The sequence below is a fragment of the Poecilia reticulata genome, linkage group LG2 (genome assembly GCF_000633615.1).
Source record: "Poecilia reticulata strain Guanapo linkage group LG2, Guppy_female_1.0+MT, whole genome shotgun sequence".
NCBI classification, from domain to species: domain Eukaryota; kingdom Metazoa; phylum Chordata; class Actinopteri; order Cyprinodontiformes; family Poeciliidae; genus Poecilia; species Poecilia reticulata.
This window is the reverse complement of record NC_024332.1, coordinates 19,252,170-19,267,939: the sequence shown is the minus strand read 5'-3', so window position 1 is coordinate 19,267,939 and position 15,770 is coordinate 19,252,170. Positions and strand designations below refer to the sequence as shown.

The 15,770-nt window shown below is 46.8% G+C and overlaps 3 protein-coding genes across 10 annotated transcripts in view; all 3 read left to right on the top strand.

Moving 5' to 3' along the window:
- Positions 1 to 7: 7 nt before the first annotated feature.
- Positions 8 to 3,320, top strand: LOC103481056 (atypical chemokine receptor 3-like). Its single transcript, XM_008436313.2, has 2 exons — positions 8 to 121; positions 1,658 to 3,320. The coding sequence occupies exon 2, from the start codon at positions 1,674 to 1,676 to the stop codon at positions 2,763 to 2,765; it is 1,092 nt and encodes a 363-aa protein (XP_008434535.1). The 5' UTR covers positions 8 to 121; positions 1,658 to 1,673; the 3' UTR covers positions 2,766 to 3,320.
- Positions 3,321 to 4,866: 1,546 nt separating this feature from the next.
- Positions 4,867 to 11,220, top strand: mlpha (melanophilin a). Of its 4 annotated transcripts, none has more exons than XM_008436332.2 (16): positions 4,871 to 4,948; positions 5,586 to 5,699; positions 6,381 to 6,602; positions 6,888 to 7,000; positions 7,069 to 7,113; positions 7,225 to 7,283; positions 7,357 to 7,446; positions 7,528 to 7,627; positions 8,096 to 8,289; positions 8,380 to 8,460; positions 8,563 to 8,796; positions 9,459 to 9,629; positions 10,038 to 10,199; positions 10,298 to 10,345; positions 10,612 to 10,657; positions 10,890 to 11,220. In XM_008436332.2, exons 2-16 carry the CDS (start codon positions 5,590 to 5,592, stop codon positions 10,928 to 10,930), a joined length of 1,716 nt encoding a protein of 571 aa, XP_008434554.1. In that variant the 5' UTR covers positions 4,871 to 4,948; positions 5,586 to 5,589; the 3' UTR covers positions 10,931 to 11,220. The 4 variants fall into 4 exon arrangements, with proteins under 4 accessions (XP_008434546.1, XP_008434554.1, XP_008434562.1 ...); XM_017309842.1 differs by lacking the exon at positions 10,890 to 11,220 and adding an exon at positions 5,053 to 5,141 and having other exon boundaries at positions 4,909 to 4,948; positions 10,612 to 10,860; XM_008436324.2 differs by lacking the exon at positions 10,890 to 11,220 and having other exon boundaries at positions 4,867 to 4,948; positions 10,612 to 10,860.
- Positions 11,221 to 12,345: 1,125 nt separating this feature from the next.
- lrrfip1b (leucine rich repeat (in FLII) interacting protein 1b) overlaps positions 12,346 to 15,770 on the top strand; it is a 9,838-nt gene continuing 6,413 nt past the window's right edge. For 2 of the 5 annotated variants that reach the window (XM_008436369.2, XM_008436352.2), the window contains exons 1-4: positions 12,348 to 13,053; positions 14,185 to 14,271; positions 15,295 to 15,312; positions 15,387 to 15,434. In XM_008436369.2, coding sequence (XP_008434591.1) covers positions 12,964 to 13,053; positions 14,185 to 14,271; positions 15,295 to 15,312; positions 15,387 to 15,434 — 243 coding nt within the window. In that variant the 5' untranslated portion in view covers positions 12,348 to 12,963. Of the gene's footprint in view, positions 13,054 to 14,184; positions 14,272 to 15,294; positions 15,313 to 15,386; positions 15,435 to 15,770 lie in introns of all 5 variants that reach the window. The other 3 variants (XM_008436379.2, XM_017309808.1, XM_008436362.2) reach the window with 3 other exon arrangements.

Below are 15,770 nucleotides of genomic sequence, written 5' to 3'. Positions count from 1 at the left end.
CCGAACCCTGTGGGAGGTTCTTCCTCTAAAGTTGAGAGCGCACCGGGACTCCACACTCTGCAGCCGCCTCTGGACTCTGTTGGACCCTCTCTGGACCGAGCCGAACCCTGCTGTCTGAGCTGTAAGTATCCAACAAAACCTGCGCTGTAACTGACGCAAACTGCGTTGTTATTAACTTCGCTCGGCCRGATCGGAACCGAGCCGCAACCTGCTGCAGGGCAACACCTGCAAGTCTGAAGGAGCTGTGAGATTCTGATCAGACCCGCAGATGCTGCATGGTTCTGTCTGGGATCGGAACATCTGAGCCGAATTAAAGCTGAGGTTCGGTTTGAAGTTCAGCAGATTACATTTTCGGTTTCACGGACCTGAAAAGGTAGAGATGGTCCAGAAAATCTGAAATGGACCGMGGTCTGAATGGAGTCTGGTTCTGTATGTGACTAAATGAAAGGCCATTACGACCCCCTGATTGCTGCTTTATAGTGGTGCGTTCATTGACCAGCTGATCCGGTTCTGGAGGTCCAGTTGTCCAGACCCAGCTTCTTCAGACTGCTGGTACCATCTGGACCTCTGCAGAGCCCGCTCCATTAAGGTCCATAGAAGAAGGACCCTGGTTCTTCTGACCCGGACTTTTAATCCTCACCAGAACTTTGAATTGGACCCTGCTGAGACAGCAGGACAGAACCAGCTGAACCAGAACCAGGGGAGACAAAACCAGTCTGTTTATATGATTTTGACCTTTGACCTGGGCCACCATCAGGGCTTTTCTTCTTCTTCTCCTCTGATTCCTGCTGCTCCTTTCAGCCCTAATTGGCTGTAATAAAGCTTTTATTGTGAAGGCCCTGACCTTCAGCCTGAGGCGTCCTGCTGGGTTTGGACCTTCATCACACTCAGCTTTTGTTCTTCATCCTCCTCATCCTCAGGTCAGCCAGTGGACAGTCTGAGGGGCTCACCATGAGGCCCGCAGGCCGACACAGAGGGACATCATTGATACTCGCTGATTGATGACTGCTTTATTACTGTTTTATCACCTATCTGTCTCCATGGTAACCTAATCTCGGTCACTGATCCAAAATGAAGCCAGAACCAGAACCTGAACCTGGTAGCAGGGTTCTGAATAACCCAGAACTGGGACGGGGTCAACATAGGTGGAGAGCATGACAATAATCCAGACTGGATTAGTTTGGAAATATTTCTCAGAACCAGCAGAAGCAGAGACAGAATGTGATTATCTAGAGTAGATCCTGAGTCCAAGGTTCTGAATCTGGTTCTAACTGAGGCCCAGTCAAGTCTAGGTGAGCMACAACAACCAGTCCAAGTGAGTGAACCAGAACCAGAACCTGAACCTGTCTCTGGTTCAGGATTAACCTACGGCCCAGGTCCTGGTCCTGGTTCTGGTTCAGGTTCTGGTCCAGGTCCTGGTCCAGGTCCAGGTCCAGGTCCAGGTCCAGGTCCAGGTCCTGTTCTAGGTTCAGGTCTAGGTCCAGGTCCAGGTCCTGGTCCTGGTCTAGGTCTAGGTCTAGGTCCAGGTCCAGGTCCAGGTCCAGGTCCAGGTCCAGGTCCTGGTCCTGGTACTAGTCCTGGTCCTGGTTCTGGTCCTGGTTCTGGTCCAGGCTCAGGTTCTGGTTCTGGTTCTGACGGGCCTCCCTGTGTCTTGCAGCCGGACCTGGCCCGTCATGAGCCTAAGCAGCAGTGACCTCTCTGAGCTGGTGGACCTGTGGGAGGAGCTGAACCTGACCTCCAACCTGTCTCGGGTGGAGGCCATGATGTGTTCAGGCGCCGTCAGCCACGCCGCGCTCCTCCTCTGCCTCTCCATTCTCTACATCTTCATCTTCCTGGTGGGCGTGGCCTCCAACATCCTGGTGTTCTGGGTGAACCTGCGGCCCGACCGGGCCCAGTGCGGGTCCCACCTGTATGTGGTGAACCTGGCCGTGGCAGACCTGGGCGTGGTTCTGACCCTGCCCGTCTGGGTCACGTCTCTGCTGCAGGGCGGACTCTGGCCGTTCGGAGAGGTCATCTGTAAGGTCACCCATCTGGTGTTCAGCCTCAATCTGTTCAGCAGCATCTTCTTCCTCGCCTGTATGAGCGTCGACAGCTACCTGTCTGCCACGCTGCTCTCTGGCGCCCTCAGCTGGAGGAGGAAGACGCTGCGGCGGCTTATCTGCGCATCGCTCTGGCTGCTGGCATTGGCGGCATCCGTTCCTGACACCTACTTCCTGCAGGCTGTAAGGTCCCCCCACCGCGACGGCGCCGTGTGCCGACCCGTGTACCCGCCGGAGAACCCCCGGGACTGGATGGTGGGAGTCCAGCTCAGCTTCTTCGTGCTCGGCTTCGCCGTCCCCTTCCCCATTATCGCCGTCTTCTATCTGCTCCTGGTAGCCGCCATCCCTCCCAGCTCGGACCCGGAGCGCAGGATAAGCCGGCGGATCGTCCTCTCCTACATCCTGGTGTTTCTGGTGTGTTGGCTGCCGTTCCACGCCGTCTTGTTGCTGGACTCTCTGACGCTGATGAATGTCCTGCCCTTCACCTGCCGGCTGGAGAGCTTCCTGGATGTGGCGCTTCACCTGACGCAGTGCTTCTCCTTGGTGCACTGCTGCGTCAATCCCATTCTTTACAACCTCTGGCACAGAAGCTACAGGGATGACCTGATGAAGGCCTTCATCTTCAGGTACTCCTCTAGAACTGGGCTGGCCAGGCTCATCGACACCTCACAGGCCTCAGAGACGGAGAACTCTGCAGTCCTGGTGGACCACAGTGGTCCAATCTGAACCAGGAAGTCTTCGTAAACATTGAACATCTGCTGGTCCTTTGGATTTTTTAGTCTTTATCTGCCTCTGAAGGATGTTCTGTAGAACCTATTGAATGTCTTTACTCTTGTGGTACCAGGCAAGGTGGAAAAGTCTCCTTTGTACCAAGAACTCCTGATGAGGTAAACTGGAGGACGGTTTGCTAAAGACTTCTTCAGAAGTTCAACACTGGAGTAAGTTTAGATGTCAAATTATGAGGGTCAGAGGTCAATGGTCTTTCATCGTCAACGGTCACCATGAACGTCGGTAGACCTGCAGACATTGGGAACGCCTCACATTTTCCACGTTGACAGGAGATTTTGACGGTCTACACTCGAGAGAAACGGCGTTACCTTCATCAGATCCATGAGACGTTTCAGACAAAGTCAGCACGGTTCTACAAAGACTTTCCAGAACTTCTTCTGTCTGGTTTGCAGATCTGTTTGATGCTGTGAAACTGTTAATGATGAACAGTTCCTTTCTTCTTTTATGAGTCCATAATAAAGCAGACTGATCTGCAGACGGTACCTTCAACAACTTTGGCTTTATTATTGTTATTATTTCAGTATATATTTTTTATATTGGCTTCCAGCTAAATAAATATTAAATTTCAGTCTAACTAGCTTGAAACTAAATGTTTATTTTAAAGCTAAAGCTAACTAAATATTTACAGCACTTTAAAGCTAATTATCTTGCTAACAAAAAAATTGTGGAGTTTAACATTTGGCTTGCTAACTAAACTGCTTGAAGCTCATTAGCTTTGTAATTCAATATTTCATTTGATGCTAATTAGCTTGCTGTCTAAGTATTTAGTTTGGAACTAAATATTTAGCTTAATATTTAATTTGGAGCTACAACTAACTACATATTTAGTTGGAAGCAAATAAGTTTGCTAACTTAACATTAGCTTCAGGCTAAAGCTAACTAAATACTTAGTTTCAAGCTAATTTTCTTGCTAAAAAACTAGCTTGGAGCTTAATATTTAGCTTGCTAATTATGTATTTAGCTTGAAACTGTGACATTTATAAATGAAAACTGAACATTTAGTTTTTTCTAACTAAATAGCCAAAATTATTTACATTAATAATTTAGCTGAAACTGGGCCTTGTTTTCCCTGCCAGCATGCCTAGGTGGGCCCCATATGGGGGAAAGGAGGGCTGATATATGGGTTTGTCCGCGGGTTCCACGGTGGCCCCACATGGGTTTGCCCACATAGGCTGTGGCCCTACATGGGCCCTAAATGGACAAACCCATGTGAGCCCACCACCATGTAGAGCCCCTGTAGGGCCCATGTGGGCTGTGCCCCTACATGGGCAAACCCATGTGGGGCCACCGTGGAACCCGCAGACAAACCCATTTGGGACCCATCTGGTCTGCCCTCCTTTTCCCCATATGGGGCCCACCTAGGCACGCTGGTACTAGGTGGTGGGCCTGAACCCCCCTAAAACACACAGACAGGACAGGGGTTGTTACCACGGCAACCAGAAACTCCTCTTTGAATGAGTCTTCAGGTCTGTCTGATGTCACAGGGTGAGACGCTCTGTGGTTAATTAGGGGGCCTCATTTCACTGCGTATCCATGGCAACGGGACACGGTGGGAATGGAAAGCAGGAATGGAGAGAGACCAGCCGGGTCCAGGAAACCCTGGAGACGGTTCTGCTGCTTGACCCATCCGAACACGGTTCTGGTCCCGTGAAATTCCACCGCTGTGCGTGTTCTTGAAGGCGTCATGTTCAGGGACTGTGGAAAAAATGAGCTTCACATTTATAACTTTCTTTCTCAAAACTGYTCGTTTAAATAATGTATTCTGATGTTTTCTTTATTATCTGTAACTAAATATGTTACTTTAAAAACTTAACATGTTTTGGAGAAGGATCATGACGTCCTAACCACAGCAGCCACTCAGATCGTGGTGTGTCCTCCTGTCTCCAGGTGTGTCCTCCAGGTGTGTCCTCCTGTCTCCAGGTGTGTCCGCCTGTCTCCTGGTGTTTTAATCTGTCTCCAGGTGTGTCCAGACTGTTTTCCTCGGTGATGTCACTTCCTCTCCTTATGAAACGCTGGCTCTGCCTCAGTGTGTTGCTCATGTGATTAGTTGATGTTCTCGGGGTTTTCCGTCTCATTTCTTCAGTCAGCAGCAGCAGCAGAGCGACTCACACAGACACACGGTGAGTTTTTATAATCTTTAATCCACTTTATTGATTACAGATTATTGGATTTGATCTCATATCATCTCAATTTGTTTGTTTTGTTCAATTTGATTTAACTGCAGCTGATCTGGGGACAGTTCGGATCGTCGTTATGAGCATAAAGGCCACAGCGGCTCCAAAACCACAGGATCCATAATTTATGCTTTCTAAAGTATCTGAAGAWAAATCTGTTGTTTTATTAGATTATATATTTTTTAAAAAGTACTTTAAACATTTTTGCTTATTTGTAGATATATTTAATTACTGCCTCTGGATGAAACCAAAGTTGTTTATTCAGATATTTTTCCTTTAATATAAATGATTTTTTTTTGTATTTTATTCCATTTCTACATGAAGAGGATATTTCTGTTCATGTTTTCTAAATAATATAAAGATTTGTTTTGCAATAGGTTCACGTTTTTTTCTCTTGTTAATTAAARGAGCTGAAGTGATATTTTTTATAGTATGTTCCTCTGAGTTTCTCATAAATAATAATATCTAATTTTGCCCAGATTATTGGGAGTTTACAGTTTCATGTGTTTACTCCAGACGRGTTCCCACAGCTGGCCCCTGAGAAACTCCTGCAGTCAGACCGTAATGTTTGGTTCTGTTCCAGGAAGATGGAGCGGAAGCTGGATCTTTCCCGTCTGTCGGACGAAGAGGCCAAACACGTGTGGGAGGTGATCCAGCGCGACTTCAACCTGCGCAAGAAGGAGGAGGAGAGGCTGACGTAGGTCCAGGTGGAGGTTCTGTTCTGTTCACATCCCGGCTCATGTGACGCCGGCAGGAATGTGAGCGTGAAAGATGCTGTTGTTGCTGCAGCCGATCACGCCTCCGTCACACGCTCTGGAATCACAAAGATGCTCTGTTTCCGCTGAAGACTCCAAATCCCATCAGCCCCGGGGGCAGAGGGAGCGGAACGGCTCTGCGGCTCAAATCACATTTCCACTGTGGAAATCAGACCCTGCTGCAGCAGAGCCACGGATCAGGAGGTTAACAGCTGATCAGCAGAAGCAGGTTGAGCCGTTAGAGCAGCAGAACCGGGCCAAGGGGCGGCTCTAATGGGCCCGCTGCCCTGGGCAAGAGCCCCCACTTGGCCCCCAAACTATTAAAATGAAAACCAGTTATCAGATTTTATTTGTTTATTTTTATTTTTTTCTCACTCACTACTCTGAATGTCAGGCCAAAACCTTCAGATAAGATATGTTTTAGAAATCGATTATTCTGACGATTAATTGATTAAAATAATTAGCAGATAAAGACAAACAACTAATAAATAAAATAAGTATTTTATTTAAATAATATTGCTTTCCTTTAGTGAGTTTGAACTGGGTGAAGCTAAAACAGCAGCAGAGGAAGTGGAGCGCTGTGCTGTGCGTTTCACAGTGGTTCCTTTCCTTCCTGCCTGCAGCGAGCTGAAGACGCGCATCGAGAAGGAGGACACGAAGCTGGAGCTGCTGGGCTCGGAGAGGAATGTCTCCGACTCGCTCTGCATCCGCTGCTTGCAGCCCTTCAAGTTCCTGGTCAACAGCAAGAGGCAGTGCCTGGACTGCCGCATGTTCACTTGCAAGTCCTGCAGCCGCTACAACAAGAAAGAGCACGGCTGGGTGTGTGACAACTGCCGCATGACCAGGTGAGACGGAGAGGGACAGGGGGACGGCAAGGGGACGGCAGGTCATAGAAAGGTCAATAACAGACAGAGAGAGAGAGACAAGTCCATCTGGAGACAGGTATGGATGGATGCTACAGTAATGTAGGTGTCTCTCAAGTCTGCTATAATTCTCTGTGTTGAATCGAGCTGCTCTCAGTTCTGACTTAACGTGTTGTGGATCAGAACCGGACCGTTGGCCCTGGACCCGTTGCCGGTTCTACGGACCGGGCTTTTGGGTGGTTCAGTTCTGTTCCTTGTGTGCTTCAGGGTGCTGAAGATGGGGACTCTGGGCTGGTACCATGACAACGTGAGGAACCGCTTCAAACGCTTTGGCAGTGCCAAGGTGATGCGGTCTCTCTACAAACGCCTGAACGGAGACGGTGAGTCTCATGGTGACTTTTCTGGATCTTGGTCCGGTTATTCTGATCCTGCCTGTGTTCTGGTTCAGGTGGTCGTGATGATGACACCCAGAGCATGCCAGATGTCCATAGACGTAAGTCTCTCCACAAGCCAGTCCAGTTTTTCAGAACTTCAATGCTGGTCCAGAGGTCCAGCATGTGATTCTCTATGTCGTAGTCCAAGTCAGTTCGGTGTTTCCTTTTAGATGGATACAACGGCACCGAGGACGATCCTGGAGAGGGCGAGGCTCAGCGCTACAAAGTGGTAAACATAAACACCAAGGGGCTTTGTGGGTTCAATCAGAGCAGGAGTAACTGAGCAGCTGTTTCCCACCTAGATGAGGAAGAATAAACGTCTGCTGTCGGTTCATCCCATGGACTTTGACTCAGAGGACTACCTTCCTCGTTCACGGCGACCTTCTGAGCAGGTAAATCCTCGGCTGATGAAGACTGCAGATGAGGCCTGGTTCTGAGGAAGACACGTGTTTAATGACGCTGTTTGAAAGCAGATGCAGGATGATCGGTATTACCGGAACGACGGGGACTATGACTACTACACTCACCGAGGGAACCGCAGAAAGAGTCTGGACCGCCACGCCATGAGACCGGGTCAGCATGCCAACATGGCACATGTTCTAAAGGCTCCCACATACTACAGCATACTACACATATTCTGTCAGAGTACACTGTCTGCTGGACGGTTGGGATTTCATTGTGTAGCTTTTGCTCCAGTGTTAGGTTAGCAATTCAGGAGTTCAGAGTAGAGTCCTTGCTGTATCAGCTGAGGCCACTGGGATTTACGGTAAAGATGCCTCAGGGAGCCATCCATGTTCCACTAGGAGGAGACCTTCAGACAAGTCCTAAGTAGCAACTTAGTGACCTTCACCTCTAAGTAGCAACTTAGAGCTTGTCTGAAGGATAGAAACACCTGGAATCCACTAGATGAGCTTTTAGTTGCAAGGGAAAAAGTCTGGACCAGGAGAAGTTGAGGATGTCTTTTAAATCAGAAAGTTCAAATCAAAAAGACCTGTTTGCCCCTTGATGTGCATTTATTTCTCCATATCACTGCATCATCAGATGACTATGCAGACAACCGGATGGTGCGGACCCGCTCTCTGTCGAAGATCAGCTCCTCGGTGGCTAGGCAGCAGTATGTCGACACCTCCGACGAGGAAGAGTACCAGAGGTATCCCCCTACTCACCAGCAACCCCACCACCGCAGGAAGAACAGCCGAGCCTCTTCCCAGGAGAACCTGGGCCAAGCCCCGCCTGTAAGGACACACAGACATTCAGAACCGAGTCTGGAAGGAGAAAGAACTTCCTGCTGACCGTGACATTTTCTGTTTGGATTAATTTTTCAGATCAACGAACTGAATAAGCGGATGTTCGCCATCGAGAGCCTGCTGAGCCGTTTGGAGGAGAAGATGACTCCTGCTGATGACGTAAGACAGGACACAACCTTAAATCCTTGAATCACATGGAGAGGATAATGAATGCTTCAGTCACTTTAGTCTCAAGTCCAGTAAAGTTGCTCCTTCCAACAGGCCTTGACTTCATCAGCTCCAAATGAGGAGGAGAAGCTGAGGAGGAAGTTGAGTGAGCTGGCAGGAAACTTGAGCGATAAAGGCCTGTCGTCAGATGATGAGGCTGGGAAAAAGCCTTTCCCTGGGATTAAAGGGTCTTCTGGCATCAGGGGAGGACCGGTGATCCCTCTGGACTCCCTGAAGGACAAGGAGCTGAGCTCATCCAGCGATGAGATGCCAACAGAGGCTCAAAAGGTACGACAGCAACTCAGAGAGTAGCAGCAAACAGGAACCTGGAGACCAACATCCTGCCCAAACCTTTGCTTTGAACCAAGTAATGCTGCTGCTGAACATTCAGGTTCCTGTTTGTGAAGGTATCAGCATGGCTCAGCTTTCACCGCAGAAGGTGTCATTCCAAAGTCCAGGCCAGCTTATGGACAAAGAACTTCCTGTTAGAGAGCTCAGCATGAAGCTCAGAAGAAAGGTCAAAGATTTGGCATTAAGCATCTCGGTGCATGACGACCTCCTCACTAACAGCCCGCCTCCTGCCTCACCATACTCCTGTTAGGTTGTGTAAATGTGAAGCAGCTACCTGCCTGGACCCCAGGGATGGATGAACGCTGAAATCACCTTTTATCTAAGCTCTGTCCTCTAGCTTGGAAAATTTAAGGACTAATGATACGATTCCTTCACTGTAGGTCTAAGGAAGGACAACTGAACAAGTGCGTTGTTCATGTGTGTATCGTAATCTGTCTAGAGGGTGGTGGGCACCCCATTAGATGCACCAGGATGTACCTGAGTTTCAGTTGGAGAAGTTGTCCAGACCCCAACCCCAGGATCTGGGAGTGTCCAGTCCGGTAGCTGCTGCAGATGTTGTTTTCCAGCTGCTAACATCTGTCCCTCTACATGGCTTTCAGAGATCCACTGCCGCCGCCCTCTGTGACCTCACCACTGAGGTCCTGAGAACCATTAACGCCACAGAAAACGCAATGGTCGAGTACGGCCTCGCAGAGCCGATCGACAGGTCCCCCTTAGTTGGCCCTGATGTAAAGCAGGCCGATGATGCTTTCAGGGAACTTGAGGAAAATGTAAGCTTCCAACGTGACCTGCATGATTCACCCCTCCTCCCTACATCGGACCCATCCCTACACTAAGTTCAGCCCCCAAAACCTCCTCTGAAGCATAACCTAATGTTCGGACTGGCTTTAACCCTCCACTGGCTGCTGTGTGTCCAGTTAAACAGGGAAACACACTGGGTCCAGTTAGGGACCGGTTCCATCAAACTTCTCACCAGCACCAATCACGACTAGAACTCACTCTAACGGTTCCTCTATGTTAGGAAAATGTAGACTAAAGCAGAAGACTTCTGGAACCTAAAGAGGAACCTAGCAGGAATTCAGTGTGTTCCCTTGACCTTCACCTCTGTCGGCTTCATCATAATCACCATCAGCGTCTTGTCCGGTGACCAGTCTGTGTCTGTCCTCCTACCTGTCCAGGTGTACATCACGGCCGGCCAGTCGTATGAGCTGGAGTCTAAGCTGCGGCGACTCGAGCAAAGCGCCAAGAACCGTTTTGGAGGGACGACGGACTCTGAGCTGTCGGAGTTGGAGGATGTGGTGGCGCTAACTGCTGCCAGAGTACAGAGCGCCGAGAGCGAGGTTGGTTGGGGTCTGCCATCTTTGTTTATCCATAACATCTCAGCTTTGACATTTGGTTGTTGGTTTCTGGTCCTTGACTGTGTCTGTTTGCCCTCCAGGTGTCGGACATTGAAAGTAAAATCGCAGCTTTGAGCGCCAAGAAGAAGGTCAGTTTGGGATCAGAAGCTGTCCTTAATCTGACTTTAAGACGTTTCCTGGTCCAGGTTAGACCTGGCTTAATGAACAGACTGAGCTGAATGTGGCTCAACTTAAGCTGAAGCTGAGCCACATTCAGTCAACAGATGAAAGTGTCCTTCATCATGTGTCCATGTCGATTCTTGACACCAAACTGTTAAAGTCTGTTAATTAGCTCATGTTCTACGCAGACAATGTTGTTCYAATAAAAAGGTTCTGTTCTGATGAAACTCTGCAGGTTTTTGGATCCCATCAGAAGAAACGGACTGCTTCAGACCTGCCCAGTGAGAACTTCTTCATCTTATTGGTTATAGCAAAGTTGCCTATACTCACCCTAAAACACAATACTAAAGTACTAACCAACATGGCAATTAGTGGAAGCTAACCCTAAAATGCTAAGCAATAATTTAGCTCTGCTTTTATCACATTAGCAGATAAGCAAATGTTTGCCCACTGCTGGTTATTGATCCATCTGAAAGGCGCTGATCTCCTCTAACTTGTCGTTGTTGTTGGCAGAGAGTAACGGCGCTCCTTGGAGATCCAGCAATATGTTCTGAACCAGGCCCGGTCTCACTCCTCTTCCTCCTGCACTTCAGCCTCCTTCATCAATGTTCACGGACCGGAACCGGGACACACAACAAATCAGAGGAACATCGAAGTATTTCTGCTGAGCTTCAGAGACCAGAACCTGCAGATGGAGTTTGGTTCTAAGTTCTAGAAGATTCTTCGACATTAAAATTGGCACATAGCTGTGAAGAGTATCTCAGCCCCTCAGATTTCTTCTTCTTCTACTTTTAAAACATAAAGTCCGATTTGGTAACACTTTATTTGAAGGTGTGTGCATAAGACTGACATGACACTGTCAAAAACATGACATAACATCTGTCATGAACACGTCTTTATGAATGTTTATGACTGTAGTCATGAACTGTCATTCGGTAAATAAGGACAGTTTTAATGCAAAGTTGCATTGAAAGTCCATTAAAAATACTAACTTGCATTAAATTATTATAATTTACAAAATCATGCAAAGTTGGCACTTTTAATGAACTTTCAATGCAACTTTTCAAGCAACTTTGGATTAAGTCATTATTTACCGAATAATGACTTATTATTGGGTAAATAATAAGTCATTATTATTTACCGAATAATATGAATGTTTGACAACTGTCAAACAATCATAAAGACTTCTTTATGTTCATGACAGATGTTATATAATGTTTATGACAGTGTCATGTCAGTCTTATGCACACCCCTTCAAATAAAGTGTTACCTCTGATTTTAAATCATGATTTTACTTATTCTGTCCAGATCAATCGACTCTGAGTGAAAAAGTAATTACAATGTCTTGTGAAATCATTTAACTTAATTCGTTAGTCACTTATTTGGTTCAGTTTGACCAGCCACACCTGATTACGGTTCTCTCTGCCCTCTCTGAACGACTGATGATGATGATGATGATGTGTTTAGCTTCTGTTCAATAAACAACTCAGAAGTTAAATTTCCTCTCATGATTGTAAACATGCTGCTTCTCTCCTCTGCCGCTGACTGGGTATGATGGGAGGGAACTGTTGTGGCCGCCCCTGACAGCATAGCACCTTAGGAGTTTGCCAGGATACATGCTGGACTGGACCAATTTTCTGGGCAAAAAACTTGAGTATATCTGAGTTGAAATGTTGAAAAAGAAAACCTCAGACATTTTGTGATTAATTTTTGACTTTTCTGAGATTTCAGAAATTTGCTCATTTTTTTTCTAGAAAATGTCCGATTAATCTAAAAATTGTTGAAATATTTGGCTAAAATTTGTTCTTTTTCTTTTATTATTATTTTTTTTTTACTATCTACAATGGCCCTAATACGCCGTCCCATTTTAATATTTTAGATCTCAATTGGTCGGAGAAAATGACCTTTTAATACCTTGGTTCCGTTTCCGGTGGCTGTTTTCATTTTTTTTCATCGTCGCGGGTTACAGGGTCTTAATTTGTAGGGTTACTTCCGCCGCGCCGGAGCTCCGCGCTAGCTGCGTAGCGGTGACGGAGCGGCGCCGCGCCTCTCCTCCGCAGTGGATCCGTGTCTCCGGGCTCCGCTCTCGGTGCGGCAGCGGCTCACCTGACCGCGGCACGGCGCTCTGCTCTCGACTGCCGGAGCTCCGCCGCAGCGGCCCGAACTGGGGGSTGGATTAGCGGGCCGACGGGCCGCTGAGCAACCCGGACTCTGATTCTCACCCTGACGCTGGTCCGGTTCGGTGGTCTGACTGGGAGCTGCTAACCGCCATCTGCAGCGGCAGAACGGACCCATCAGCACCGAACCGCACTAACAGAACCTCTAATTTTACAAGGAAACGGGATAATCATAGGTTCTGGAGAGTCCGGGTCACAGGTCTGAGTGATCCGGACTAAATCAGAACCGAGGTGATATTTCGGCTGCAGGTAAAGATCTAAGGGATGGGTCCATCAGGACTCGGAACCGAGACAAGGTGACCGAACCGACGGGTTTAACACTGGAACAGGGCCGTCCTACTGCTGCACCTCCAGAACCGCATGTCCCGAACCTCAGGAGAGCTCGGCKGCAGGTAGAGCCATCCGGAACCATGGGGACCCAGGGCCCGGGCCGGAAGAGGATTCCGAACCGGGACAAGCTGGCTGCGGAGGAGGATGCGCTGAGCCAGACAGCGCGAGAGGTAAACACCATCATCATCTTCATCATCATCAATAAAYATGATGGGCTGAGTGGTGATTATCAGAATGATCAGACATAATCAGGCTGATTAATAATGAACAGAATGATCAATGATAAAATAGTCAGTAATAATCAGACTGATTGATAAATCAGTCACATCTGATCTTAACATGAATTAAAATCAAAGTTAAACTTTAACATGAKAATTATTCTTATTTATGAGGTACATCAGGTGATGTTGTTGGATCCATTAAATCTTCACCTGTTTATTAACGGATCTTGAGGGTCAGAACCAGAACCACCTGGAGGCTCATCCTCCTTRCAGTCAGTGGTACCTGGAGGACTTTTAAGGGATCTGTGGACCAACCAGATCCAGTCAGTTGGTCCAACAGGTTGGTCTAACCAGTGTGGCACAACCCTTTTTGTCCAACCGGTTGGGTCCAGCTGGTTGGTCCAACCAAAGGCTGAAACCAGTAGATGACCAGTTGGTCCAGCCTCTCAGACCTCCACCATCGGCTCCATAAAGCTGATTATTTGTATAACTGGGTATTAATGAGGCTGATTGGTAATAAYTGATGACGGTCTCCTGCTGATACCGTCTGGTTCTCTCCGTCCTCAGGCTGGTTCTGGTCTCTGACCCAGATCCAGTCAGAACCAGCCTTAAACCAGGGGGTCTCCTCCTCCCACTGACCTACTGGGAGCGGCCACAGCAGACTGGTTTTTTACTGGGACTGTCTGACCTGCTTGCTGTAATCCGGTGGAGCTCCAGTAATAATCCACAGCTCAGACAGCATCATCATCATCATCTTCATCACAGGACTGGAAACGTTAAATTAACAGATTTTACATAAACTAGAGACAAAAATCATTAGAAATCAAATTCACCAGGAATGAAAACAAATAATATATTTATAAATGAAACGTTTCAGTTTAAAGTTAATTTATTCATATTAATAATGTTTATTTGGTGTAAAAACATTTAAATATGGAGCCGCTCTGTCTCCCCCTGCTGGCCGCCGCGGTAATCACAAYCAGCCTTTGTGAAAACTGTTTCTTTCTGTTTTCAGTGTGATGTTTGATGGATTATTGATGATYGGTGATATCTGATGATGAATGAGTGTGTGTCCCGCAGGCTGAGGCCCGGCTGGCGGCGAAGCGGGCCGCCAGAGCCGAGGCCCGCGAGATCCGGATGAAGGAGCTGGAGAGGCAGCAGAAGGAGGTGAGCGCTCTTATTCTGAAAACTGCTCCGGTCGGGGTTATTGATCCGACAGCTGATTGGATCACAGATCAGTCTGTCATGACGGGTCAGAGCAGCTGATGGGGTCATGTGGTAKCAGGTCAAAGGTCAGACTGAGAGGATCAGGATCAGCTGCTGCGGTGAGTCTCAATTAAACTTTACAGTTTATGATGAAACCAAACAAGTTCTGGAGGCTCTGGAGGGTCCGGGTCCAGTCACTCTGGTTACCATGGAGACAAAGGAGATTATCTCCAGATTAGCAAGAACTGTGTACTGGAACAGAACCYGGATCAGAACCTGGGAAACCTACAGGAAACCTGGAAAATAATCWGGAGATAAACAAGAGAAAAACTGCAGAAAATAATCCAGAATAATCTGAGAGAAAAGGAAAAAACTCTGATTTTAGACTTAAATTAAGAAAAGTTATAGCAAAACCTGAGAGAAAACAAAAATGAACAAATCATGTAAAAATACAGAGAAAGGAAAAATATTAAATCATCAAATGTTAATAAAAAAAAACGATTTAAGGAAAACACAGAGAGACAGAATGAAATAATTTGAAAGCAGCAGAAAAACAACAGAAATCATTTGGATACAAAAAAAATCATTTTATTGATTATTTTTCTACCATTTTGGAAAAATTAACCAGAGATTATTTTAAAAGTTGATAAATTTGATTTTGATCAGAGAAAACCAACAAATTGGATATGAATGTTGATATTTATTTATTAGATGGAGCGTTTATTAATTATTCAATAACAACAGTATTTATTCATTCATCTAATTTTGAATGAAATGGTTTTCCAAACCATTCAAAACAGAAAAATCTGATTAAAAACAGAAAATATCAGAAAAAAATAAGAATTTAAAGAAACAAAAATCAGCAAAACTGATAAAAATCTTAAATCCAGAATTTTTCAAGTTCCAATCCAGTGGAACCAGCCTGACCTCCTCCTCTTGTTTCCTCCTCTCCCTCCTCTTCCTCTTCGTCGCCATCTGGTGCAGCTGTTTCACAGCACCAAGGTAGGTCCWGTTCTCCYAGTTCTCMCAGTTCTCCCAGCTGCCTCTAACTYTCTGGTCTGGTCTGGTCTCCTCAGAAATATTATGGTCTGGATAACAAGTGGGGTCACATCGAGCAGTGGATGGTAGGACCGGTTCTGTCCAGATGGGCCCGGTTCTCCTGGTTCTGGTGGAACCGGGCCACACACCAAGAGCTGCATGTTGTTGTTGTCTGTTCTGCACGCGCTCAGTAGGGTTCTGATCCGGGTTCTGCATGCTCCGCTCTGCTCCAGTTAATTATTGAGTTATTTTATTCATGTCTGCTGTTTTTTATTTATTCCATTTCAAAATATATATTATTATTGTTTCTAGTTTGTTTGAATTTTATTAATTTATTTTCATCCAGTTTTAATATTGTTTATAACAGTAACTTTGATTTTAGTTCATTTTATTTCCCCTGCTTGCTGTCTGTCAGGCTGTTT